This window comes from Plodia interpunctella, chromosome 2, assembly GCF_027563975.2.
Source record: "Plodia interpunctella isolate USDA-ARS_2022_Savannah chromosome 2, ilPloInte3.2, whole genome shotgun sequence".
In the NCBI taxonomy this organism is placed as follows: domain Eukaryota; kingdom Metazoa; phylum Arthropoda; class Insecta; order Lepidoptera; family Pyralidae; genus Plodia; species Plodia interpunctella.
This window is the reverse complement of record NC_071295.1, coordinates 6,683,744-6,711,721: the sequence shown is the minus strand read 5'-3', so window position 1 is coordinate 6,711,721 and position 27,978 is coordinate 6,683,744. Positions and strand designations below refer to the sequence as shown.

General features: G+C 35.2%; 1 protein-coding gene across 6 annotated transcripts; it reads right to left on the bottom strand.

Annotated features, from left to right (window-relative positions):
- Positions 1–3: 3 nt before the first annotated feature.
- pnut (peanut) lies at positions 4–27,485 on the bottom strand. 6 transcript variants are annotated; one of them, XM_053756756.1, is made up of 11 exons: positions 27,435–27,485; positions 10,752–11,075; positions 10,190–10,349; positions 9,837–10,047; positions 9,061–9,316; positions 7,950–8,145; positions 7,090–7,258; positions 3,492–3,570; positions 2,783–3,003; positions 2,436–2,476; positions 4–1,624 (listed from the first exon to the last, which is right to left on the bottom strand). In XM_053756756.1, exons 1-11 carry the CDS (start codon positions 27,468–27,470, stop codon positions 1,584–1,586), a joined length of 1,734 nt encoding a protein of 577 aa, XP_053612731.1. In that variant the 5' UTR covers positions 27,471–27,485; the 3' UTR covers positions 4–1,583. The 6 variants fall into 6 exon arrangements, with proteins under 6 accessions (XP_053612731.1, XP_053612722.1, XP_053612689.1 ...); XM_053756747.2 differs by lacking the exon at positions 27,435–27,485 and adding an exon at positions 26,505–27,183; XM_053756714.2 differs by lacking the exon at positions 27,435–27,485 and adding an exon at positions 20,862–21,426.
- Positions 27,486–27,978: the final 493 nt, after the last annotated feature.

The window sequence follows — 27,978 nt, the reverse complement described above, 5'->3', positions numbered from 1 at the left end:
AAGTCCTATATATTACGTATTTATTTATATTTTATTCAAAGGTACAATATATTACATCGTCTGCCTTTACTGTTCATCCAACAAACATCACATATCCATTGTAATGACTAAACAAATGATCAGTATGGTTAAGTGGACAGTAGCCCTACACAAATATAAAATTAAGCATAATCTTAATTCCTAAACGCCTAACTTTAATGCGGAAGTCAATACTGTAATGTAGGAAATAATACAACTTAACCACGGCATTTTGATTAAATAAAGATTATGCATATGTGTCAATAATAACGTATTTGAATAACTAGATAATCATATCTTCATCATCTGTTATATAATCATAATAAGCAAAAAGAATATTTACATAGAACTGTTCTATCGCAGATTGATTGGAAGATGGTCATCAAGAAACAAGATTTCATCAAAGATTCGTATTTGAAAAATCGATATGAAAAACCATAACTTTCATACACTAGTATTGAGTTTACATAAATGCTACAATTTAAAAAGTGAGCCAACCATAATCCGTCACTTATAATTAATTACTTCAAAGAACACTAACACCTAGCTAGAGGCTAGAGTCTATGTCACAACTGATCTATGAGCATATCAATATCACTAAGCACAATATATCAATGTTTAAGGCAAGTCGTACAGAATATACTCTAGGTTAAGCTGACATATTAATTTTCCTCCTAGATCTCTAATATTTAAAATTTAACAAACTCAACGGAATGTTTGTACCAATATCATGATACGACCGCCAAATTACATTAATGCCACTCCTTGATTCCAAATTCCAAAGATAAAAGCTGAAATCGTATTAATAACTTTATAATGAAAAGAAGTAAAAAATATTTTTTATCTAATTTCACATTAAATTTAGAATGGTGTTGTTACCTAGAATTACATAAGTAAATACAGTACGAAATATCTATACGTATAAATATAACAGAAGTGGCGAAATTCGTGTCATAACTTTAACAATTATTCAACATATCTAATGTTATATTTATCAGTAAAGATGTCAGTGTCATGATTGATCTCACGTTAGTTGAGCTTGGGAATTGACCTTTGATCGACATATTTTCAGATCCAAAATTATTTTATGATACATATATCATAAAGTTAGTACACATTTTAAAATATTTATCGCCGATTAAAGCAGACCGTTATTACAAGCTATTTGGCATCTTTGTGGACGTGAATGATTTATTAATAAACTGTATAAATGTTTGTGCAGCGAGAATTCGCTTTCATTAGAAAACTAATACCTGAAATAAATAAACCGTATAAAATTGTATACAAAATGCCTTTGGAAACACAGTAAGTGTATAAAAAATTTAGGCCTCACTTATCATAAAAAATGTTTAAATGCGAAATAAAAATCTTATAAATAAATACATAAAAAGTAATCTCGGCTTCTGATAATAAATCAATTTTGAGTAAAATGTTTAAAATGTCAAATACAGTGTTATTACGTTCAGTAGTAGTCTTTATAAATCGTTGTTCCATTATGCTATTTAACAATAGAGCTAAAACTCACTAAGCTAGATTGGTGCGTTGTGCTCAGACCTTGGTCCAAATTATATTGCTACTCCAGTTGCAACATTCTTAAAAGACCAATCTGAAAATTATATTAATTCACAATGAATTAAATCGATAAATCTCAATTTATATTTTATATGAAATTAACAAATCTTATTGAACATAATTTGAATATTAAGCATATTGCATTACAACACAAGCAAACACAAATAGTCCCAATTTTAAGAAAGTTTTGATCATATTTACAAAAGATTACTTTAGTAAGACAATATAGAAATAGTCACAAAACAGAAGTTTAGATCAACAAGTGAGAGGAAAAGTTGTGTGAGCACACATCAGCCAATTTCATTACATGTACAAATCGTTTCAAAGTAACATATTGGTAAGATATCCACACAATAAGTGTCTATGACTGTAGCAACATGTCAGGACACGGAATGGCACTATACCCAGAAAAAGGTACATAAATAATCATAATAAAAAACATCTCATCTCAAGATAATCTCATCAGCGTAACAGCCTGTTATAAAGTTAAACATGTTAAAAAACCCATGTTGTTAACAAATTCCAAATAGTATATGTACAGTCTAAAATTGATTGAATTTGAGATATCTAATTGGTAATCGTCAAAATGAATGTTAATATAATCTGTATAACAATCTTATACAGCAATACATTCGAAATTTATGTCAAAATAACATAGGTACTTACACGTCACTATGTGAAATAGAATTACTCACTAGTAATTCTGATCAACGCATTGGCCGCTTTGTGAGAACGCGAGTAAATTTTGATTAGAATATGCACTAGGAAGGTAATCTACTAGACGTGCGGCGCAGGACGCCGGTTAGTATCGAGTGCCAGCCGCGAGGCGACGATTTAGAACAAACCTTTCTTTTTCTTATCCTTTTTGTCCTTGCCGTCCACCATTCTGGAAAAGAATTTGAAAAGTTAATTTCGAATAAAAGTGAATTGTGAAAATGCTGAAAAAAATTGTACATACGTTCATAGGTGAACGTTAGGTGTACGTTAAATAATGTGAGTCTTCAATATACAGTACACTCTCGAAAATAAAGAAAATTTTGACATCTATAGTATTCCTTACACATATCAGGTACAGAGTAGATGAGATGTAGAATCAGACCATGCGTCCACATTGTCACCGTAACTGAGAAATCTTGCAAAATTGCAGCTTAGTTTCAGCTTACAGCGTAGACGTAGAGTGCACAGTACTCACTCCTTGCTGCTGGCCTCCAGCGAGCGACGCCGCAGCTCGTCGAGCGAGAGCCCGGTGTCGCGCTCCCAGGCGGCACGCTCCGCCTGCAGCGCGCGCTGGCGCTCCTCGAGCTCGCGCGCTTGCGTCTCCAGCGCGCGCCGGGTAGCTTCATGTCGCCGCGCCAGCTCCGCTTCGGATTCCTTCAGCTTCGCGCGCTTCTCGCGGACTTTCATTTCGAACACCTAAAAAGATGCTTTTGTTGAGAGATCGCCATACACGAAGCTGAGACATGAATTTCATCCCGATGACGTAGATGGTGTTGGTGCCTCGCCGACAAAGTTAGTAGGTAAGCACAGAATAAGATTATACTTATATAACTGAACAAAAACCAGCATCTAACAACAACTTCAATTTTCTAAAAGTAAGAAAACTAATATTTATCAGATACTTAGAAGAATAAAGTGCAAGAATACCACTGATATTGACTTGAACAATATCACTGATATTAGAACCGGTGACATCACTAATTCGGACGTCAAATGGCGTTCCTACTATTTTGATTCGGCATTATTGATCGAAAGAAAATTTTCATTATTATTGCTTTCTTATTTGAACGGTCTTATAAATGTTACTTTTACCCAATAAAATAAAAACAAATTCCCATATGCATTGATAATATTGTTGCCGCGCTTTCATTAGAACATAAGATTTTCCAAAAAAAATTACAAACCTGCTCCATCTCACTCTCCATCTTTTTCATTTTGAGATCATGTTCTCTCTTTTCTTCTTCCATTTGAGCCAAAGGATTCCTGAGAACAAAGCACACATCACAATATGAAATTAAATATTTTATGATGTCATGAACATGAAATAATTGTTTTCATTGCATATTAAATCCGTATTTTTAACAATTTCGACAAATATTCCCGTAAATTGGTCAAAATACGGAATTTCCCTTTTTATACTATTAATCACATGTATATCCAATTTTTATTCAGACAGATTTTAAATTTTAAAGCCTATAAAAGTTACATTTAATATCACAACTTAAATAGTTATGACCTTAAATGTAACTTTATCCATTTAAAGGTTTGTCAAACAATTCCATGATGGAAAAATTATAAACCTTCTTTTCAATGACAATTGATGAGCATAATTGAAACAAGCAATGCACACGATTACAACTAAAAACTGAACTAAAAAGTTAGAGAACTGGTCAAAATATATGTAAAAAACATGATATTGTAACAGACATGCAGGATTTACCAAAACCGTAAGCGTAATACTGCACAAAGGATGCAATTTGTGTTATTATAATTTCAATTACATTTTCAATGTTTGATCGATTTCGCACGTTAATTAAACGTATAGTATATACATATAAATAAATTAATAAGTATGTAATATTCTATTTTCAATCATTTATTCTTTTCGGAGATTAACATTAATGGAGTTATTTAAAATAAAATTTTCCGTTTGGTTTGGTTAAGAATGAAGTTACTGTTTTGATTTTCGTAGATATATTGGTTACTACCGTTGCAGCGGGGAACTGGACACGTAGCGAGAAACTGGACACGTAGAGAAAAATCAGGAAGGATCATGTAGCGAGAAACGAGGAATGAAGCGAGAGACGGGCTGATGGGGGACAGTACGAATTTAAATCAAATGTTAAATTCTTCAGGAAGGGAAATAAATACAAGTGGGTGATCAAAAGCTAGTTTCTATATAATTTTCAAATTTCTGTCGGTTGCAGCCATCATTGAAAATAGAAAACAAAATTGTAAAAACATTTACGATGAAAGCATGAAAATGAACAACAATGAACAGTGCGTACATGGCTACGTGGTGTAAGAGATCGTGCGCGAACTTACCAAACGGTCATGAAACTGTTCATCAGTCCTTGCGGGCACAAACTGAACACCAACAACTGAGTTAGCGCACCGTGTACTTGCCCAACATGAGACTCGACAGTGGCATTACTAACTTTCTATTTATAATTAAAACTCCCTAACTTTGAAATTTATAGAGATTAACAAAAATACAAGAGAAACGTTCTGTAATAGTCTGGTGAGTTTTCTTTTAAGATTATACTGTCAGTATTACTGGAATAATAGACCATTGACAGCTTTTATTATATATTTTTTATCTGATATCTAGCCATGACCTCCACAAAGAGTGCTGAATTTACTGTGGCAACATTACAAGTACAATTTTTGCGTTTCATACACACAAATAAAATTGCCATTATCTATTTCAAGATTTATAAAAGGCAATATATATCTGAGTGTTTGTCTACAAAATATTTGATTTTTTTCATATATCATTTTTAATTACTAATAATAAGACATACTGTAATCATCAGTGTCTTTTAGAAAAGGTGGTCAATGATTGATCTACAACTCGTTTCTATGGACTAGATAAGCCAGTAAACTACCATAGCGTGACGGACGAAACACATTAAAATTTAAACGTTTTGACACACAATGGATAATGCAATATTGAAATGTGGTCTAATCACTCAGTGCAGCGTAGTGTGACGCACGCAATTGCCGTAATCAATGACAAATGAAGTGAAGTCAACGACTGTTATTAATGCCACTGTTTAAGCGTATGTTATTATGATAAATGATGAGTTTCATGGAATTATTTTTACATTTTTAGAAGACCTCAAGAAGTCAATGACTTGATGAACAAAGTCGAAAGTTGTGGCGACGTCATTCCTTTAACCTTTAGCACTTTGCGTCTCCCAGGAATAACGCATTGAGGTCGTGTCATACATTAAAATAATACAAAATAAATCCATGATAAGAAAATGATTACAATGTTAACATTAGTATTTCATTTCTGCATGCCCAAGCACAAAACATTCATATAATAATATTCAAAGAATGTTGTATGCAACTATCAATATTACACTAGCTTAATAAAAAAAAACTGGAGCACAATGCGACATGTAACATAGACGAAGAATTGAAAGGTGACCAGACATGCAGCAATGAAAATACTTAAAAAATCAATACACTTCAGCTAGTTAGAAACACATGTTAAGTTCTCAATAATAATGATCATAAAAGAAAATGATGTATAGAAAAAAGTCTGGTCACCTTAAATGAGGTGACTGCAGTACTATTTTATTAGGAAATGTTAATGATACCAACCCCGTCTATTTAGGTCGGTTATTTTGCCCATGCCATTTCTATTGTTTTTGTTAGCTCATTTTTATTGTATATTATAAACCAGTATATATTTGAACAGTGGAAATGATTCAAAATGAAATAAATAATACATTATTAAATAAGTATTTAAAGACAGAAAAGGATGATCGAAAAACTTCTGTTTCAAATAGAATTTTGCTTTATAATTTAATCGTAAATCTTTTTAGATTAAAACAGTTAAAATGAAACAAATCAAATTAAAAGGCTTTATCTTCACCCTTGGCTAAAAATAATTATGATATCCGAAAAGTACGGATACATAGTAAACGATCTAACTAAAGTCTATCACCCGTTGCCAGAGACTAAAAAACTAGTGTGTATACCAGTATGGAAGTAGACATACACTGCTACATTTTTAATAATCTCAAATAATTTTTGTTGTCAAGTATCCTCGTGAAACTAAAATACTTTTCCAAGTAACAAAGTCAAAAAATGACGATTTTGACATGAGAGACTTTCTATACATCCCTGAACAACCACATGTTCAGAAGGATAGAACAGCAGACTTTAAGAATTTAAATTTGAAAGAAATAAATGCAATTGTTTATTTGCCACTTCTTCATGATATATTATATATCTCCTCAAACTCTTAACATTTCGCATACCTACATATATTTCGTTTCGGTATTAAACGTAGACGCTATACAACATACATGCCAGGAAAAATAATGTTCCCGTGCGAAATTCACGCCGGAAATGCTAGTTGTTACTTCATATTTCGATAATTTAAGATTTGACTTTAAAAAAATGTAAATGTCAAATTTGTAAATTACAAACATACCGTAACTCTGTCTGTTCAACTGATTTACTTTTCTAAATATTTAAAAAAAATATATGTTATTGAAAAAAACTTTATTTTCATAAACATAACATTCATTTTATGAAAATAAATGTTTATGAAAAAAAGTTTTCGTTCAAAAATATAACGTTTACAGCTGTATAGCTGTACGTCAGAGTTACGGTATTTACGTAGTTTATATACGTAAACTTAGGAAAAGTTGGTTAGTTCCACGAGAACAAACAGTCTTGAAATTTCTCTTGTTAAAAAAGTATAGCCGTGTATAGCCAGAGAGAGCGAGCGAGCGAGCGAGAAAGAGAGAGAGGTCGCCATACTTGTTGGAATTGATGCGGTGCGGCTTGCCGTCGTGCGAGAGGCCGGCCAGCTTGCGGCAGCGGTAGTTCTCGTAGTGCACGGAGCTGGTGACGTCCTTCAGGTCCTGCAGGTGCGTGCGGATCACCATGTTGCGCAGCGCCAGGAAATCGCAGTGCTCCAGGTTCTCCACTGGGGAGGCGATGGACAAATTTCTCAAAAAATATTTGTTTTTCACGTGGGGCGTACCCACTGTACTATAGTTTAAATTATGTAAGATTTGAATTGCCATAGATTAATTTGGACATAACATTTGGTTACAAATCACTTTTTGAGTAAATCCTACGGGAATTGCGTACTTTCGTGCCCTATTGTTAATTCAAGATATCAGCTATTTCATGGAAACCGGTCCAGCCGTTCGAGCATTAAGAAGTAACCGACTTAAAACTTTTGCCTTTATAATTTACTAGCTGCCGTGGTATAAAATAGTATAAAAAGTACCCTATGTGTTATTCCTATACCATTCTATTCAGATTATGTTCGACCTGTGTACTAAATTTCACAACAATCCGTCCAGTAGACTTTACTTAAAGGAGAAAGCAAACAACACACATACATATATCTTCATAAACTTTCTCATTTAAAATATTAGTAGGATTTTCGATATTTAGTGTGATAGAAAAATGCATGACAGCGTATTCACTGTCATGCATTTTTCTATCACACTAATCACTACTATCTATGTATGTCTTCGGAATATCATTAGTCAATATCGATGTACAGTCGACAGCACATCACGTTACCCTGCATGAACCTCTATGGCGCGGTAATAGCGGCGAATTCGGGTAGATCGATGTGCTGTTGACCGTACGTCGATGCTCACCTTCAGCGACGCCCCAGGGGTACTTGCGGCCGCGGACCCGCTTGCCGTCCAGCTCGATGACGGTGTTGGCGCCGACGACCGCAAACGGCACTCGGTTGCGGATCGCACGCGTCGCCTCCACCGCCTCGCCTTCTTCGCCCGTGCTCTCCGGAAAATCGTAGATTTTGATCTTGTGCTGCGCGATCTCTTTCATTATCTGAAATTGTTTCATTGTTTGTTTTTTAAAAAAAAGCCACACTAAATCTTGTTATAATACTTTATATTTACTAATTTATAAGTATGCTTGACATTAATTTTCAAGTCTCAAAATCACGAGTTTTCGCCGAGAAAAAAGACAGCGAGAGTATAACTTATATCTTACGTTAGTATTTCTTACGTAAAGTAGAAGTAGTAGTAGTAGTAAAGTTCCATATAAACTCCATATGTACTACCATTGTTCTTGAGGAAGATATCGTATCGCGAGTCCCAAAATTTCTACAGATCAACGAGGCACATCTAGTTTAATACAAAATTCATGCATGACTCACCCAGTCTATTGCAAAGGAAAACCATTCATTTTAATCAAATTGAGTATACCGAGACCTTTGTTTTAAAATATTACATGAAGTATTATGCAATAAGTAGCCATAATAAAACAAACAGGGTTCTACGAAAATCAGTCAACTGTCATGGACACACAACACAACAAAGACGACGCGGTGATTCAATAGAAAGTTATCGATTGCTCTACACATTACAAATTACATATTATATATATATATATTTATATTGACATAGCTTATGACTTGAAAATATGTATGATAACACTACGAATGCAAATTATAGAGTTTGATGACCTAGCACGTGCCTAAAAACATGTGATAACAGTTTGATTGAATTTATAATCTACAGACGTTATTAATTGGTCTCTTGTAAGTCTCTATTTGACCTAATCCCTGGTACTACTCTGTAACATGTACAATATAAGAAAGCTTATCTCAAAATTAATGTAAATAGGCCGCGTTCCTAATTTGTTTATACCAAACCTTCGTTCGTCATGCATGAATCATTTAGTCTATTAATCGCTTGAAAAGCGTTGAAAAACAGAATTATAATATAGAAAATAAATTACCTGTTCCTTGAACTCTTTGCACTCTTCGGGTGTCATAGTATCAGCCTTGGCGATAACGGGTATGATGTTAACCTTGTCTCCCAACCGCTGCATGAACTCCACATCCAAAGGCTTGAGGCCATGTCCACTGGGCGCTATGAAGTACAGACAGCAGTGCACCCTGGTATCAGGAGGTGCCGCTTTGCGCGTCACTCGTGATTCTGCGTTTAGGAACTCCTCGTATTTTGATTCGACGAAGTCAATTATTGGCTGCCAGCTGGAAAGTTTTACAATATCATGATTATTCCTGGAAATATGTACTTATACGGCCCGTTATGCCCGACTTTATTATCGTACCATAAAACAAATTCAAATATATACTTGTCATTAAAATTTTCGTTATCTTAGGTAACTTAGGATATATAGTGACTTCTTTTCTCGAAGATTTTCGGCTGAGTTATTTCTAAGAAACAACTTAGGTAATTTACCGTTCGATAACTTATCTTATACGTATTATAATGACATGGTCATATTATTGAAACTTCGTGAGTAACACAACAGGTCAGACATGTTAAATTGCTTATTTTGGGATATCGTAAACACTGCCGCATTACCCATAATAGACTTGGTTGATAATAATCGAGTAAAACCATGTCATAAAACAATGGCAATCGTGAGAACGAGCCTTTCTCCACGCATAATGTCTCCATATGATGTTGCGATCGTATTTCATGTTACTTGTTTACTTTAGAGAACTGGTCGGTAATATAAGTTATATATGCATCCGAAAATCATACCAATTACTGTTGTCGACAGCATCTCCGAAGCCGGGTGTATCGACGATGGTGAGCGTCAGGTTGACTCCGTTCTCCTTCAACAACACTACGCTTGTCTCAACTCCCACTGTCTTCTTCACTCGTAGCGAGGGACCAGGATGCTTTTCTTTGTCATACACATCCGTTAGAAACAAGGAGTTTATTAACGTTGACTTTCCTAGTCCTGTTTCACCTGAATATAAAAAACAAACCTATTTTATATAATACTTTCACTATCAGAAGTTCAACGATTTCTTAGGTATTCAGAAAAGCAGAAGGTTACCGGATCTTTTATTAAAATTGATTGATTAATTTATTATTCTGTTTAAACTTACCTACTACCATTAACGTGAATTCGAATCCTTTTTTGACTGCCTTCCTGTACACCTGGTTTGGTAGATTTGCAAATCCAACGTATCCATCTAATTCTTTGGTTTTTGGCTTTTCTAACTTAGGTAAATCTGGTTTTGGCGCAACTGGTGGGTGATCTGGTTTCTAGAAACAAAGGTAACTGTAATGAAATTAGCGCTTTATACAAGTGGAAAAAATTCGGCATTGTTTTCGTAAGATCGCTCAGTGATATCAACACGACAGCCATTGTTCGGCGCTCGTTAGTGTTATGAGATAATTGTCTTTATTATTACTACGGTGATATGAAAGACTTTCCATTCTAACGCGTTGCCTTACAATACATTCCGCACCTAGACTCTTATGATTTCTATAATCCAATTCCGACGCCACAGCCGACGACTAAGAATATTATAATTGGGAACAGCGAATGAAGGTGTGGCGATGGGTGAATTGATATAGTCTCACATTCCTTCATGGTCCAATTTTGTGACCGACTTAGACTCAGACTCAGAGTAGTTCTATTCCGTATCAAATCCGATAACATACCTTCATAATATTTTCTGTACTCCTAAGAGGAGCTGGTGCGGTGGGTGGCGCTGAAGTGGGCACGGGAGGCGCAGGCGTCGGGGGAGGGGCCGTGTTGGGCGGCTTGGAGTCCACCGACACGCTGTTGCTCAGCTTAGTCGAAGGTGCCGTGCCGTTGGCCTCATGGTGGTTTTCGTGCGGGTCCGGGAGGGTCGCCGATCGCTTCGCCAGCGCATCCTTGAGAGCGGACGGTGCGAGCGGTGGGGCAGGCGGCGCCCCCGACGGTGGTCCAGTACCACTACTGACAGACTCCGACTTGAAGAAGAGCTCACGTTTGCTTTGTAACTGAAACCAATAAAAACAAATCAATCTTTGTATTGTGAAAGTATCAAAAATGTGACAAAAAAATTGACTCAAACTATAAATCTTCATTTCTACTATCGACGCTATAATTCAGATATTAATTTTATACTAAAGTAAGAGTGAAAAGTTATTTCAATTTAAAATACACATGGCTAATTTACTTTCAAAATGATGTGCAGTTATTGCATCAATGTGGCACAAAGTGGTATAATCAACAAGTTTACGCACCGTGTCACTCAACGTGTAATGAAACCTCTTGCCCATAAAAATGTAGCGAGACGGTTTCATGCGACAATGATCTCATATAGAATGCATTCGATGTGAAACATTCTTAATTTGATTTATGGCACTTAAATGTTATTTTTCTTAAGAACATTACTGGAAGTTGCTACCGATTATTCCCGATATAAACACATATTCTAGAACATTAGATGCGAGCTTGTTTATATTTATTATTACGATATGGGTCTAGCCGGCTCCGCAGGTATATGACTCACTAATATCAAGGTAACCTCCCTCGACAAAACCGCTAAGTAGTCAGCTGAGTAATGTACTAAGTATATCATCGTTTGAGACAAAATCCACAGCTAATGATTACAATTGAAGTCTAACATAAATATTGCAAAATATCAACGCAATACATAGCTAACTTTGTTAGTAAATACTAGAGACGTATCCACATCCTTCTTGTGATTTGGTTAGTACCCCTTTACATTGTCAAGCTAAAAAAACGAAATCCATGTTTGAGATGAAATCATACGATGCATACCAGTTTCACTCGGCAGTACAACAAGTTATTTACAAATCACTCATTAACGTCCAACAGAACAAATACAATAACGGCAGTGATTGTTTATAGTGTAAGTGGTTGCCGAAGCCGATGCACTCCGAACGAGTAATCATGTAGGTGAGAAGTTGCGAAGAATGAAAGCGGTGCCGGTGAGTCACGCGGAACTTGTCCATCCAGTAATTGCACTGAATGCGATAAAATTCATGTATGTATTAAGAATGCGTACGCTGCTACGATCGGCTATTGAATATATTGCGACATAGACTCTAGGACGTCAGTAATTTCTCCAGAGCAGTGCCCTATTCTCAAATGGGTGATCGGTACATATGTATCGACGATTGCCGTGATAAATATATCCTGTACCCAACGGACGTTTCTCCAGCCTATTCAAATGTCAAGCAGTCTATTAAAGACAATTGATATAAAATTGAACTACGATTTATAAAGTCTGGTGATAGTAAGCACAATGGATACATTTGTCATATATTCGCTATAAATATAATATAATTTAGAAAATAAAATGATACTGTTTTAAATCTCTTTTTCATCTTGCTCTGATTTTGTGTGTGCATATGCATATGTAATTAAGTTTAATGACCTTATGTGCCTGCTACGACGGACTAATCTAATAATATCTACATTGTTCATGGAGCCATTCCAACAACGGACGACTGTTTTGCTTGGAATCCCTTAAAATAAACTTACATTGCACAAGAGACAAAAAGATATCGTACCTACCTACCTATATGTTTTACGACATGAAAAAGAACCTGGACAGAAGTAGGTACTTTCCAGGTTCAATGAATGAATTTTACAAACCATTTCTTGTTTGAACGCAAGCCAAGCCAGGGAGTTCAGGGTCTTTTCATTGAGCTGGCAATTGCATTCACTAAGTAGATGCAACAAAGAAATTCGTCGCATCAGACAATAACTACATTTCGGCATTTCACAACAATACTGAAACTACTTCCAAGAAATTGACACTACAGAACCAACTATTGAGTCACTTCATAATGAGGTATATAATGAAGAATTTTTTTTTTAGTTTTTCTTGAAAAAATATAGGTATTTGCCCGTGAATGACAAGTTCCGATCACTCACTGATTGCGTTGTGGACATTGGCATCCGGCAAGCGGCTTGCCAGAGTACGGACATAGTAGCGTAAATAAATCCAATCGATTCAACATCGAACCGAAAGGTATTTGTTTGTTTTCAATGAAAGCATGTTTAAACAGTCGCCTGGAAAGTTCCATTCGTAAAACAGTCTTTAATTAAGATAAAGATTCATTTTAAACTCACGAAATTCACAAAAATGTCTTACATCAGGTGACGAATCATTCGTAGCATAAAGTATATTGATTACTTTTTCAGTCTTGATTTTCTTCTTCCGTAAACTAAACGTCTTTGTCAAGTAATTAAACATTTTCACAATCAATATATTGATATTTTAGACAACATTGTATTTTTCAAGCACTCACTATCACTTCACCCACTTTTATCAACATGCAAATTAAGAATGTTTGTTAGGGAATAAAATATGTAACACACTAATAAATACCGCAACAGTGCCACGTATAGGAGTACGTATGTATCATCCAAGTTACAAGCGCACAATATATTTTATAATTGTTATTCTTTGAACAAGGTGTCGTCATTAGGTGACTACTCCATTATCATAAGTTTCGCTACACTGAGTAACAAATTAATGGTTCGACATTACTGTTTAATGTTGTCATTAACGAAAGTAATAGCGATATGTATTTCGATTTTACTCCTAATATAATATTTATAATACAAAATTTCATTTATTTTCAATATCTTTCTCAAATTACACGAAATCGCAAAGCCAAATAAGAGGTTCAGCGATTGAATGTAAAATCCATATATTCTAATTAAAGATGTGAAGTGAGTGAACGAACGTTTAATCAAAACTCACGCTTTACCTTGTCAATGAAGGCTTATCCATTACTGATTATAATTTCGGTTACATTTCAGATTTTTACCGAGATAACACCACCGCCAACAGGCATTTAAAATAATCTACAAGACTGCCAGAATATAATTGAAATCCTATGCCGCCGGCGCCAGAGCGTTCGAAGTCGGGGACAAGAATTGTCGCCGAGCTGACGGCTGTTGCAATGACTCCCGCTGTGACTCATTCACCCACCATTGTGAAAATATTATACGTATTTACTACTTTGCGGTTAAAACTAAGACAAATCAAGAAACGAGATGACCTTAAGTAGCTTTACATTATGGAGACTTAATTATTTAGATTAATCCCAGATGAACTTACTTGAGGACAATACCTAATGAGATTAGACTTGATTGCCAACAAAAATCCATTATACAACAAGAGCTAGCAGTCTGACTAATTACATACACGTTACGCTGTTTGTGTTTTGATGGATGGATAGATAGATTCTATAGACGTGTTTACTTTCAAAACTCGTAAACTACAAATTTTACATAATAGCATGTTTTCAAAAGTTTTGTGGTGGTTCGCAGAGCGTTTCGATGCGGCTACGCGGTCATTACAATCCGTCAATTTTCTTGAAAAATGATCATTTCCAAATCAATCATTCATAAAATTGATATTACTACAGTAACAGAGTAAATATTGTAAAGTCATATAATAAAACTCATTCTTGTTTTTGTTAAAATTTGAAAAATTGTAATGATAGCGCGACCGCAGCGGTCGAAACGCTCTGCGAATCATCCTTTGGTGTGAATTAGTGACAGATTTTCTTTTCAAACTTCATATAAAACATACCTTCTGCCATGTACGTATAAAAAAGATTTTTTATACGTCCATATACCTTCTGCAATAATTCCTGAACTGTACGCGCTATTTACAGTACCTGTCAGTTTTCAACGTTGTGAAACCTACTGAAACAAGTTTAATCGCACTCGGATTTCACAGTATCCACCGGCTATAAAGCGATAATTTGGGTCGACTGCGATTCATTAATTTTACTTTCTCGATTCGCTCCAACTCCAACTTTTTATCTTAAATTTTAGTAGATTTTACCTACACCTTTCTTCGGATTTATATGTTACTTAATTTGTAAGCAAGCCTGTATAGCCTATCATACAAATACCATTAAAAATCTATACCCACAAGTGACAAATCTTGCGATGCTTCCATTTACTTTATATCAATTGTACTACTTGTATCGTAAATGACAAAATCATTAATACCTGTGGTTCATACAGTTTGAATTCATTTGTTGTTATATACATACATTTGATGTTATATACATACGAGAGAGATACGAGAAGCAAAACAGATGTAATAGAAAAGTTTTAATCTGTCGGCTAAGGAGCCGTAATAACAAATGACGCTTTTATAAATCCTAAGACGAATTAGGGTGGGCGTAGAATAAACAGACGTAGGCACAACCGGAGTAAAGGCAAATGAAACGAAGCGACAACTACTGCTCATCACAGACAGTACTAGGTCGTTGTCTTGCCAACTTCACACCTGAGCCTGAGTTTATTCGTCACTTATATATATATATATATATATATATATATATATATATATATATATATATATATATATATATATATATATATATATAATATATAAGAAAAGATGGTCGACCACAACTACCAACTACACGTATCGAATTGGATATAACCACAAAAAAATTACGACCTATTTATTATTCTATAGCATTCTCGTTAGCAAAAATTGTAAACCCGTGATTTTCAAAATTCTGCTTCTGATTCGCAAGATCTTCTACAGGAGAATTTTATCGCAGAATATTTTACGACTCCGTAAAACAATAATGCAATGACGAGATTAATTATTTTGTAGTAGGCAGGCACACAGTGAATGTGGAACCTCTTTATTCAATTACATGAACCAATTCCTTTCCTCACTCAAAGAAAAGTTTCTAACCACAGAGATCAACGTTTTTTACGACGTTTTTGAAACATTATTATATTGTATGATAATTGATATAATTATATAACGATGAATAGCGAGAAAATTATTTTAATTAATAGACAATAGCAATGGTTGATGTGAACGTGCCAGTGCTAATAATGTAGGTGCGTGGATTGTAGATAGGTAAGTAGTACATCCGCATTGTTCATCGATCTCGGGCAAATGGAATTATAATGAAAAGTTAACTACATGAGTACGAGTATTTTACTTGTTGATTAAACGCGAGTCATTTTCCATACAACGAGGAATTAAGTAAAGCGTAACCAACAAAAAACGTAAACTAAGTCGGGGATAAAATCTAATAACAAACGCTTGAATAAATTGAATATAGTCAGTTGGATAATGGAATTAACCAAGTACCTGGTTTGACTTAATCACGTAGCAGAGCAGGGTACATCGGAATACAACACAACACTTGCATGCTGCATTATTCATGGACATCCTTGGTAAAATACGGTTTAATGAAGGACCAAGATATTAATGTGTTTACTATTTTTTATGCATAAGTAGGTATATAATTATATCTATCCATGCACTACCTATACTATGAAAGAAATGTCGGTACAGTTATATAAATACAAGCAACCCGTCCCGTCTTCGTTTGGCTAAAACCACGGGTAAAACCATAATAAAACTTTCTCAGAAATCACCTTATTATAGATAATCAATTTAATTCAAAATAATTGAATTTGAACCATCAATAGTAACAACGCGAATTAAATGGTGTTTACCGCTGAGCTGTGTACTCATATCTTTAGTTGACGAAATTTTGAATAGGATTACTCTTTATTTCTTTTCGCCCACATTTGGGTACTTAAAAGAAGGTGAAAAGAAATAAATATATAAAAGGTCAAATTTTAAGAAATCCTGAATCACTGATTTCATTATTACAATTGTTGCATAGCATTTATGCCAATTTTCAAGTAGATCAGTAAAGATTTTCGTTATTTTACATACAAACTTTACCTCCATTATCTCCATTTTTACCCCTTTAGGGGTCGAATTTTGAAAATTCCTATCTTATCTGGGCACTACGTAGTAAACTACGAACCCTATAGCCTAAATTTCGCGTTTATAGCTTTTATGGTTTAGGCTGGGCGGGCGTTGATTAGTAAAAAAAAATCTTTTATATATATAGATGTACAAAAAACGGTCCGGTATTATGGACAGATAGAAAGACGCGACAGGAGAGACTTCTTTTTAAAACATTTAAGGATAAGTAAGACAGAGTGTAATAAACTCTATAAACCCGTTCTCGCTGACAAGGTCTAGTATCAAATCAAATATTACAATGAATTTTTAACGACGATTTCCACCATTGAGGCAATTTTATAATACGATATTACGTTTGCAAAATTCACACGTGAAATAAGGACTATAAATTATGACCATGAATATTTAATTGAGGTTAATTGTCACCGTAATTAACACTGTGAACTCCAGGTCATATGAATACATTAAATGATTTCAGTAATTATGCTATTTACAAGAATTTCAGGAGGACATAACCTTTTCTATTGCTTACTTTACCAATATAAATGGTTACTGGCTGGATATCATGCCCATGATTGCACAGCTCAAGCAAACAACTGTCCAATAAAATACAACACTAACAGTGCAACAGGCGAGGACACCGCTATTCAGGGACTGAGATTGTGACATATTTATTACAGTAATAGAGATTAGAGCAAGTCAACAACCTGATCACCACAGAGGTCCAGGACTACGTCACTAGATAATCCTCTTCTGTACCATATTATAGATACTAATACTATTATAGATACTAGAACCCGAAAAAATAAACATACATATATGATTTAAGTAGTAATTACCTAATATAGAACAATCTGACAGTTGTGAAAGTAAATTGATAACTGAATACGATAACTACGACATCTTCAAATCTGTTACCTATTTAACGCATATTACTGAATTCAAAATATTATAATCACCTCAGCTTTCCTACGCAGTGACAAGTTTCTCCAGATATCACGAGGGCTAGTCCATCCAACTTTATTTTTATCACCGACATTGTCACCGACGTTACTGGTGCATCTGGCCAACTTCGTCTGGTGTACAGCTCCATTAGTCAAACCTCGATTAGCCATTCTGCACACATTCAAATTCCCTACACAAGATTTAAAAAACCAAAACACTAAATTCGAAGTTCAGCGATCACTTTAACAGTTCACATGCAAACCGTATAAGTTAATACAAAATATCTTCAATTTGTTTTAAAATGGTGGGAATGTCGCGATTTTACTAAATACAACATATAAAAGCACTGATGGCATATTTAATTACGATAATATACAACTGATCTATCTTTTGGATACTTAAAAACTGTTTTATCTTTTGTAACATGACGCACCGTGCCCGTCTGTGTCAGTTTGAGGTTAAGTTACTGGCGGCACCGGCAGCCGGCTGTGGCGGGCGCGACGAGGGGCAACAAGCGCGTCGTGCCCAAGCCCTATACACTACACAGGACGAACTTTTAGGAAATTTACTTATCATCTTATTTACATCAATAACACAAGTAACTTGTCCCATCAAACTATCTCTCTCTCTAGTGAAACTATCCGTTTGCGATAAAATATTTTTTAACATAAAAACACAAATGAAAAATTATAACACAAAACATAATTACCAAAGATAAATTAATGAAATAAACGAAAAAAAAAAACAATAATATTTTCCAGTAGATAGTAGATAAATTAAGTAATCAATCTTGCCAGAATACATTTCTTGCCCAAACAAAACTATTCAAACCAGAGTTGACTCTTTATAATGAAGAAAACACCCCGTGTATACGCTGCTGTTGTATTCAGGTAAATACGACTCGAGTTAATTATGGCTATAACTACATATACAGACGCAAAAGGATCCAGCCCGTCACACTTATGCCCACCAGACACACAAAGCCAAGGGTCGACAGTTCCAAATAAATGTAAACTGTACAATCAAGTTCCAGCAATATCGATCTTATAGAATAAATGCACAAGGACGGAATTTCGATGCTATACGACTGCAGTTAGCCTTTTGTGAACTGAACTATACAATACAAACGGAGAACGTGCTGCCTCAACCGCTTTTGCCACTATGAAAAACTTCATACAAAAAACTTTATAAGGAGTACGAATATGGTAATTTAGAAACGCACAAATATCTTGAGAATCATAAATAATTACATAGGTTACTAATGCCTAATACATACTGTGATTGATACATTTTTGAATATACTTAAGAAATTGTTATCTTCCGATAAATGAAATCCAATAGAAATGGAACAGCATGGCTCTTTCTAATATAGTCATATGCAAGTAAAACTTTCTCGAACTCAACGCACCCTACAACTCGACAAGATAACACACAGTTGATAAAGGAACTTCCAAGAATATGGCGTCTGTGAGCATAATGGCGATAAAGAATCCTTTAATAGGCACTTCTACATGATGAAATAAGCCTTCCCTTTGACGCACTACAAATAATGTTTTTCTAACAAAACCCAGTCTTCAGTCTTCATTGAAGTATCAATGAATAGAGGAATTATTGAGTAGTCTGGGTCAACGGCCTATTTTTAGAGCAATTACTCAAACTTTATTAATGCTAAGTCACTATTATTTATTATATAAGACACCGATTATAATTACAAAATGTGTAGTCGTCAATGCTACCAAGGTCGAAATATACATACCTGCAGCTTGCACACTTGCATGCCAGCACCTTTCACTGTATTTATACTATACACACAAGTAACTAGCATGTCAAAGAATATACCAGTTATGCCATAAAGGCATGCCAGCAACTTGCCTGTTTTACTTGCATGTGTAATGTGTATCTTCAGTTATGATTGACTTTCACATATTTGAATAAACTTGAATTCGTTTGTTGATGATACTTATTTTACCTATAATGATTATTATTAGATTGATACAATGCGTTTGTTGCCAGAAGAAATTGCAAATGCTTAAAGTTGCAATGTCCAGTTTTCCATATCACTACGTTCTGAGAATCATCAGGTCATGGCGCGACCGTGAAACAGTTAATGGCTATTTAGTGAATTCGACACATGTGAGCAGAATGGTCGCCGCTGCACGAGGTTATTTTTAACCCTGTAGACATGGGGTCACTCACCCGCTCACCCTACCCGCGAGCCGAACCAGTCCTATCATATGAGGAACTGCGTGGGAATATGGTATAAGATGCCTAACATATCCTTGCTTAGAGGCTTCGAGATTGTTGCATAGATGTAAAAGAAAAACTTATCCTTGTTTTGTCAAGTACATAAAGTTCTTACGAATATACAATTATTTATACTGGATACACGTAGTACTTATAAATTCATGAGATGAATTAGATTTTGAGAAAGTGCACATTACGGAAAGTGTAGTTCTAGATCAAACCTGGACTAAACTAGACAAATGTTTACTATAAGGATGACGATAGATGTGAAGTTAAAAAAAAAGAGATAAAGAATAGAGATGGAGGGAGTAGGTATCAATTGAAATGGCAGTGGACCCCAGGTTTCATGGCGTGATGGCCTTGATAGCATGGGTAATGTTTCCGTATAAGAGAAGATAGCTAAGTGCAATACTATCAGACTGTATGATGTAATATAATCTTGCATTACCCGATCTGGCACGGTCGGTAACCATCTACCGATGTATCTGTATGTAAACAAAGCAACAGATGGCACGTCATACGAATATACGAAGCTATAAAATTAACAGCTCAGTTTGTCGTGAAATCTTCGCATCATTCATAGAAAATTTCGACAACCATATAATCATTTAACAACCACATAAAGATATACTTTACTAACATCTCCATTCTATGCAAGGCACTCTTAGAAATTATTTGTATGAAAGTATATAGTATCGCAAGATTTTAAAAAATAGATCAAAACAATTTTGCAAGGGGTTAACGGCGGTAAAGTAAGGCTATCTCCCTATTTCGGGGTGCGCTAACTGCAATTTAGGGGAACGGTTCGAGGGTGAACAAGACGTGCCATAAGGGGACTCACCGTAGCCGTGTCGGTGAGGGTGACGGTAGCAGAGGTGGGTCCGCCATTGCTCGCTGTCGCGTTGTTCAGGCATGTTAAACTGGCCACCTGATTATTCGCATTTTGTTCAATAATACGCTGCCGTAATGCAAGCCTTTCAAGGCTGGCTAGACGATGAGAACCCCCTGTGCCCTCTCTATCTCGTTCTCGTAGACCGGTAGTTGTGCTGCCTGCACTGAATGATCCACTGTACTTAGGAAGGGTTGGTGGTGGGACAGGTCTAGCTGCAGCACCCCGTCCTAGCAATGATCCAGTGGATGTATATGCGTAACTACTTGGAGTCCCAAGTGTTGCCGTTCTTGGAGCTGCACCAATACAATTGAGCGATCCATTGGCACCATTGATGGCGCTTCCATTCACTGTAGTCGTGCTGCCGTTCATCTCCTTATTTTTGTTTCCGTCATGCGAATAATAATATAACACACAAATCCACTGATTGCGCACTACGAGAAACGCGTATACAATCGAACGATAGAGGTAAGAGCGTTCAAGCCGGGTGCCAGTCGGAGGCGGTTTGACAGCTCGAACGGAGCTAGAGGCGCGCGGGCGGAGTTGCTCGGCACCCCGCACTAGACGCCGCCGGCGACCCTAATGGGTATCAGGATTATTGCCACAGAAATACCTAACAAGAGGGTTGAAAATGCATTGCTGCGTGTTCTCTGTCAATGTCAAAACTTCATATCTATACCTAATCATATTTATAATTGTGTTGCATTTTCAATGTCACATGCCATTACAATATAGGTAAAGACTAACAAAGGAGAATAACAGACTTCCATATCATCTAAATAGGTATCGCAAAAAATATTCAGTGTTTGCTGCAAACTGCTGAATTTTATATGTTATAGATCTTCTTATAAAATTCAGCAGTTAAAAAAAACGTGACGTGACTCCGTAGTTAAAGTCATATTTAATTAATTATTACTTTATATTTAAGTTTTTAAATTAATATTTTCCAAACTTGACAGACTGAATTGCGAAAATCATAATTTTTTTGTAACACAGCTCTAATGAAAAGAGTATCATTTTGACATAATATTTATAATTTATATGATTGTTGTAAATACTTCAAAACAGAATTAAGATTTTTTAATGACAAAATTCAACTGATGTTTCCCTCCACGGTATGAAAGTATATAAATGTAAAATCAAGAACAATTATTATTGTTCTTGATTTTACATTTGGTAAGCCTCAAAGTAATTGAATGAGTATTGCAATAGTAAGTACAGGGATCGGAATACATAACGGAGATAGCCTGATAATAAATTTACTAAGGCAGCTATTTCTTATTAGCAATCATTAAATAGGTACTACCAGAAAATAATTCATACCATAAGAAAGGAGCGAAAACAATGTTGACCAATGGCTAAAGGAAGTGACGGTGGTTCATCGACCTGACCCAAAGACTATTAGCGGAAGTACTTTTATGGCATAGGATAGATACTTCGCCTCGCAATGATGGGACATTCAACAATAGAGACCAAGACGAACGAACTGTATTTTCATGAAAATTGATATTTAATCAGTAAAATTAGGTTAATTAGGAAGGATGCCTTCAAATGTGTGTAATCGGCAGGAAGGTGGTTGGGCAAACACCGTGTTTTCCAATACAGAAAGCACGTGCTCATCGCATGTGGTCTCTTGTCCAGCGATCGACCGATTCGACATCACCGCGCAAGCGCGTCCGCACCCATGATGCTACGGTCGCTTCTGCAACCCTACGGTAACATCGCGTGGTGTGCACTGTGACCTCCACCACGAATGTGCACATTGAATAACAATTTTAACAAATTTTAACACTTTAGCTGTCTGTTATTATGGTAAGCATAAAGATAAATACCAGCCAAGTGTAATGTCGACGAAAGAAGACAGAGGATTACTATGGAAGTTTGAAATTGGACACACTTTACCACGCACCTATAAAGGAGTTGAGTAAGTAAAGTATTATGCCGCCATCTAACGACTACCAGTTCCATTTTTATTATAAGCACTTGTACGTCGTACGCCTCGGACTGCCCAAAGATTCCAATGCAATGCAACGAGCATGTGCGATTGTACTGTTGTGCATCTATAGGAGCATTCTCATTGCAGTTTCAATACCGTTAGATGGCGTTGATATAATCCATTTCATGCAAATGATATACGAAGACATTGTAAATAGTATAATAATCTAAATGAAGAACACTGACGACGGTTCCGGGTTTAGTGCAGTTTAGAGCCTCGAATTTAGGAATTTATCTCGATATTCAATGTCGCAATGTAAATAAAGATGTTTAGCACAGACTTTGACAATGTGTTATGACATGAAATATCAGCAGCCACCATAGCGTCAAGGAAAGTAAACTGTTGGTGACATATATTTTTTAGTGGCAAATTTATTAATTAAATTTTTGTGATTTATGTCACAACATTATCTCAGGAATACAGGGAATTGGTAAAATTAGACTAATAAAGGATCTTATCGAGTCAAAATAGCAGAAAAATTATATAATTATATAAATTCCCGCTCGATTCCAGATTTTTTTCATCTCATTATTATTTCAAAAATAAGTTACAAAGCATGTGTGATTTATATAAAAATTTAGACCAGCAAATAGCCACAGCAATTACATTGAATCATAGCGATGCTAAACTAGATTTATCCATTATTCAATGGAAAATGCTGAGCTCATCATAACTTTTTCGGGTGAAAATTAATATGTAAGTATTAAAGCTCATCAAATGAGAACAAATCTTCTAGAGTCATGATAATACATAATAAAGAGATATTATGATGCTGGACAGTCATTAAGAGAGGAAAATAAGTTACAACTCGCTGAATGAGACATAAAGTTTATTGAACCTTACGTTGAAAGACATAATGAAGCTGTAGGTTAGTTAGTTCCACGCACGTTCCAAGAGATAAACGTAAAAATTTAGGTACCTGTTGCAGTGTAATCAAATCTAAGTTTAGAAATTAAAATTTACATAGTATTTCCAATGAAAACATTTATTTCCTTCAAAAAAGACGAACTGACCTTACCTTTACTTTATTTGCAATTTAGATAGGTACCTACCTAAACTTTAAAGTTATGCTGGAAAACCTACATAGGTATGATCATTTTCTGAAAGAACAGAAAAAATAAAGAATATTGTTAAACTGAAAAATCAATCCCATTTAGCCTATAGAGGCTAAACGTGTAAAGTGACTTTATTTGTTGCTATATCAATGCACACTCATCGTACGATATCTTCAGCGACCGTGTGTAATTGGAAACATGGGGCTGGAATTGGCACGCTTCATTAGGTAATTTATGCTGCAAAGAGCTGATGGCATCCATTTTGTTGGCAAAATTGTTGCCAAGGTGTCATGAAAAATAACAAGCCATCATAGTTCAAATGTTACAAACCACTTAACAGCAAATTACTAATTTTAAAGATAAACTAAGTACCTACTGCTATCAATGCGGTTAAAGGATAACGTATCGTTAGTGATAAAGACGTTCCTAATAAGTAAATAATATGTGTGGACATTAGCCAAGACCAAACTATTTAGGTTACAATGGTAATGAACGAGTGGCCCTTATACAGGCAATCTATTTGCGTCAGAGCATATAAGGAAAATACCTATTACATGTACCTATACTATGTAAAGTAGTCAATATTACATTTAGCTCTTGAGAGGTCAATAAGAGGAATAGACAAACAAATCTATACATCTATACATATAATAAAACTGTAAGAATTTCACGAGCGTTTTTATCTCCGCCGCGGAGTCATTTGTCATTACTGTTTATTAAATTTACTATAGACAGTAATCAATTTAATAATGAAGATATTAATAAATAGGATATATTAATGATGAAAAATATTTATGGGTGTCGTTATGAAACTAACATAAGCCAAAACATTTTTTAAAGAATATAACATAGGTATATTATAAATAAAATGTTGATTAGTTAACATCCTGACGATATTGAAATAATTCGAAAATTCAATTCCTAGACGTGATTTATCTGTTTTATTCGAATAGCAGATTGTTTTGGACGGAACGTGCCGTTAAGGCAAACAGGCACGTGCGTTCCAGCAAGCAATGTTTCTAAAACAAACCCCAACACACAAAGCACAAGCGATTAAACCAAACTGGACCGGAAATATACCAACATGGTACTGTGATTATTATGATAATGGTAAGTTGCAGTATACTTGTATTTAAAACAGATAGGTATTGCGTGAAATATATATGTATAGCTGTACTTCTATTAGTGCTGACATTTCTGTTTATAAATCTTGCATCTCTGCCGATGGAAAAAGTTACCGAATGTTACTCGAACAGTACAGTCACCGAGATCACCTTTATCATACTAGGGTATGATAGAGGTGATCTCGATGACTGTACTTAGTAGTACTGTACTGTTGTTAGTACTGTAATGACTAACCCAACCTTACAACTACCAACAAATGAACATTTTCTTAATTTAGTCTTAAACCCCTTCCACACGATACAATCTGATTGCCGATTGAATTGGGTACAATCTAATCGTTCGTCTACACGTACATAACTAAATCGCCAATTTCAGTATTTGATTGAGCAATCCAAAATAGGGCGATACCTACCACCCAATGACCTTGAATTTTATATGTCCGTCCACACGACCCAATTTTACGCCCAATTTGATTAGATTAACAATCAAAGAGTTTAGGGGTAGGTTAGGTTACTTAGGTTCTTGAACTACTAAAACTCATCTAAATCGTCCGTCCAGCGATTACACTTTTGATATCAGATAGATGTGACCAAAGTATTTGCAGTATTTTATGCAAAATTCATTAGTAATTTCAAAATCATGGGTGCATCATCCTACACTTTTAACAATAGCATCTTATTTAGGTGGTGTATACAATTACAGTTTGCTTTATAATGAATGAAGAGTAGTCAGTGAAAATCCTACGCATAATTTGATAGATGTTCCTCGTCAAAATGTGGCAATTCTCCACCTACATTGTTTGCATCCCACAACTTGTAATAGTAATTAGAACTAAAAATTAAACAGATTAACCTATAAGGAAAAATATAAATAAATACATTGTGAGGCAGTGGGGCATTATCATGTACAACTTGTTAATTAAGGAAAAATTTATGCGCAACGGTATAGGTATGCGAATAATAAGACAGCGATATGCAAAAGTTAGTTTCAAACTATTACGCATACAATTCATATTAAACTACACATAGCATTTCGGATTTACTATAGAAACGCAAAGAAGTAGGTACCTATTCATAAATCTTCAAACTGTATATATGGTCTGTCTTAGTACTGTATATATGGCGTCACTGTTACAAGTCTAACCGTAGAAAAGTCATGAAGTCACAAGCCCTATAGATCAAATTATATATTCGAGGAATATCGCCATGACATGTAAGAAAACAGGTAAAGCCATATTTTGCTAGGTTCACAATAGATTAGCGCGACAATAAATTGCACTACAATGGCTAGCTTTACATACAATCGCACAAGAATACAAAGAATGACCAGGGATTCCACAGGTTTAGGTTTAATAAGTACTTCTATGTTTGCGGCATTTATTTACTGTATTTGAAAATGTGTTTATTTAATTGCACTTACCTGGTTTGCATTGCCAACATTTTCTCTGTATCGGGATAAAACAGGTCTGTTTCTGGCTCTGCTAAGTGGAGACTCCGATATTGACGCCATCTCGGGTTTACAATTAAAGTCTTATTTATGTACTGATCAAATTTTTACCACCTAACAATTAAACAGCAATACGACTTAACAACGAAAGTGATACATTTTCAGTCGACATATCATATCCGGAGAACACGAACACCCCGGATGAATCAACCGATTGCGATGAGTACAGAGTGCTTTATCTTTTTAGATAATTTGCTTTTGCAAATACCGATAAATAGTTTAAGTCTTCTATTAATAAAAACTGTAATTGAGTTTTTAATTTATTTTACAGAGAACAAAATAAATTCATTTACGAATAATAATCCTGCAATTCAAATACGATTTCAGATATACGATTTCAGATATACGACTATGATGTATTCAATAAGAATAACACATTAGGCTCACTACTGATATTGAAACGAACTCAATCAAATTTAGAAAAATATATTAAACACTGATCTTGGTTATCACAGTCCATAACGGAACGACCAACCGACAATTACATATTCGCAAACTGAAATAATGATAACTGCGTCGAGGACAGCAAACGTTAGTCACAGCAATCGGCAGCAGTGTGCAAGTGTCGTCGACTTGCTAATGCAGGCCCCATAGGGACTCGATATCTGTGTCACGGTGCTGGGTCCCCATCGCCCAGGGTATAGCGGTCACGAATTCCTATTCGTAATTCTAACAACGCATACGAAAATACGTGCTCACTGAACGAACGGTATTGATGTCCTAATAACTCTGTTTGGAACCTACTCAATATACATAGAAATTATATCGTAATAAATCATGAACCGTGATGTTTTTGAAATATATTGATGACCATTTAATAATTAAATATAAAAGTTCACTTACCGCTGAAAATTTCGATGTTGACCATGCACGGCACATGAAACAAGTAAAATATTCCAAATTATTTGAGAAATCCTCAACATACCTAGTTATTGTTATTTTTGCTGATATAAATTGTGATAGGTAATTGTTATACCAGGTAAAGCACAGTAGACAGGATTAATATATGTTGTACAAAAATCTGATAGATCCATTCTAGGCTTTTCAACCAGGAATTTCAACAACTGAATAGGTATGTTTGATCCATACAGTCGCTTATACCTAAGCAGGGCAGACAACACGTGCCAACATCTTCCAGACTGTCTGTACTCGTGTAGTCTAGGTCCATTTATTTTCAAAACTATTATCACTATACAAATTATTCTACAAAGAAATTGCACACAGGTACGCGTGATAAAGCGAGGCATACTGTACTGTAAGTCTTGGTAGATTTTGATGAATCACTGTACCAGTATGTTGGTATTGTTTTAATATCCCGATTGTTTTCAATTTCGATCGACGGAATCAATAAAACAAATGACGTTAACTATTTACATCAATAACAAGC

Coding starts and splice junctions, on each gene's coding strand:
- pnut (XM_053756714.2), bottom strand. CDS start 21,281: ATGAACGGCAGCACGACTACAGTGAATGGAAGCGCCATCAATGGTGCC. Junction 10,350..10,751: donor GTACAGAAAATATTATGAAG/GTATGTTATCGG, acceptor CTTTGTTTCTAG/AAACCAGATCACCCACCAGT. Junction 7,259..7,949: donor CCCCTGGGGCGTCGCTGAAG/GTGAGCATCGAC, acceptor TCGCCTCCCCAG/TGGAGAACCTGGAGCACTGC.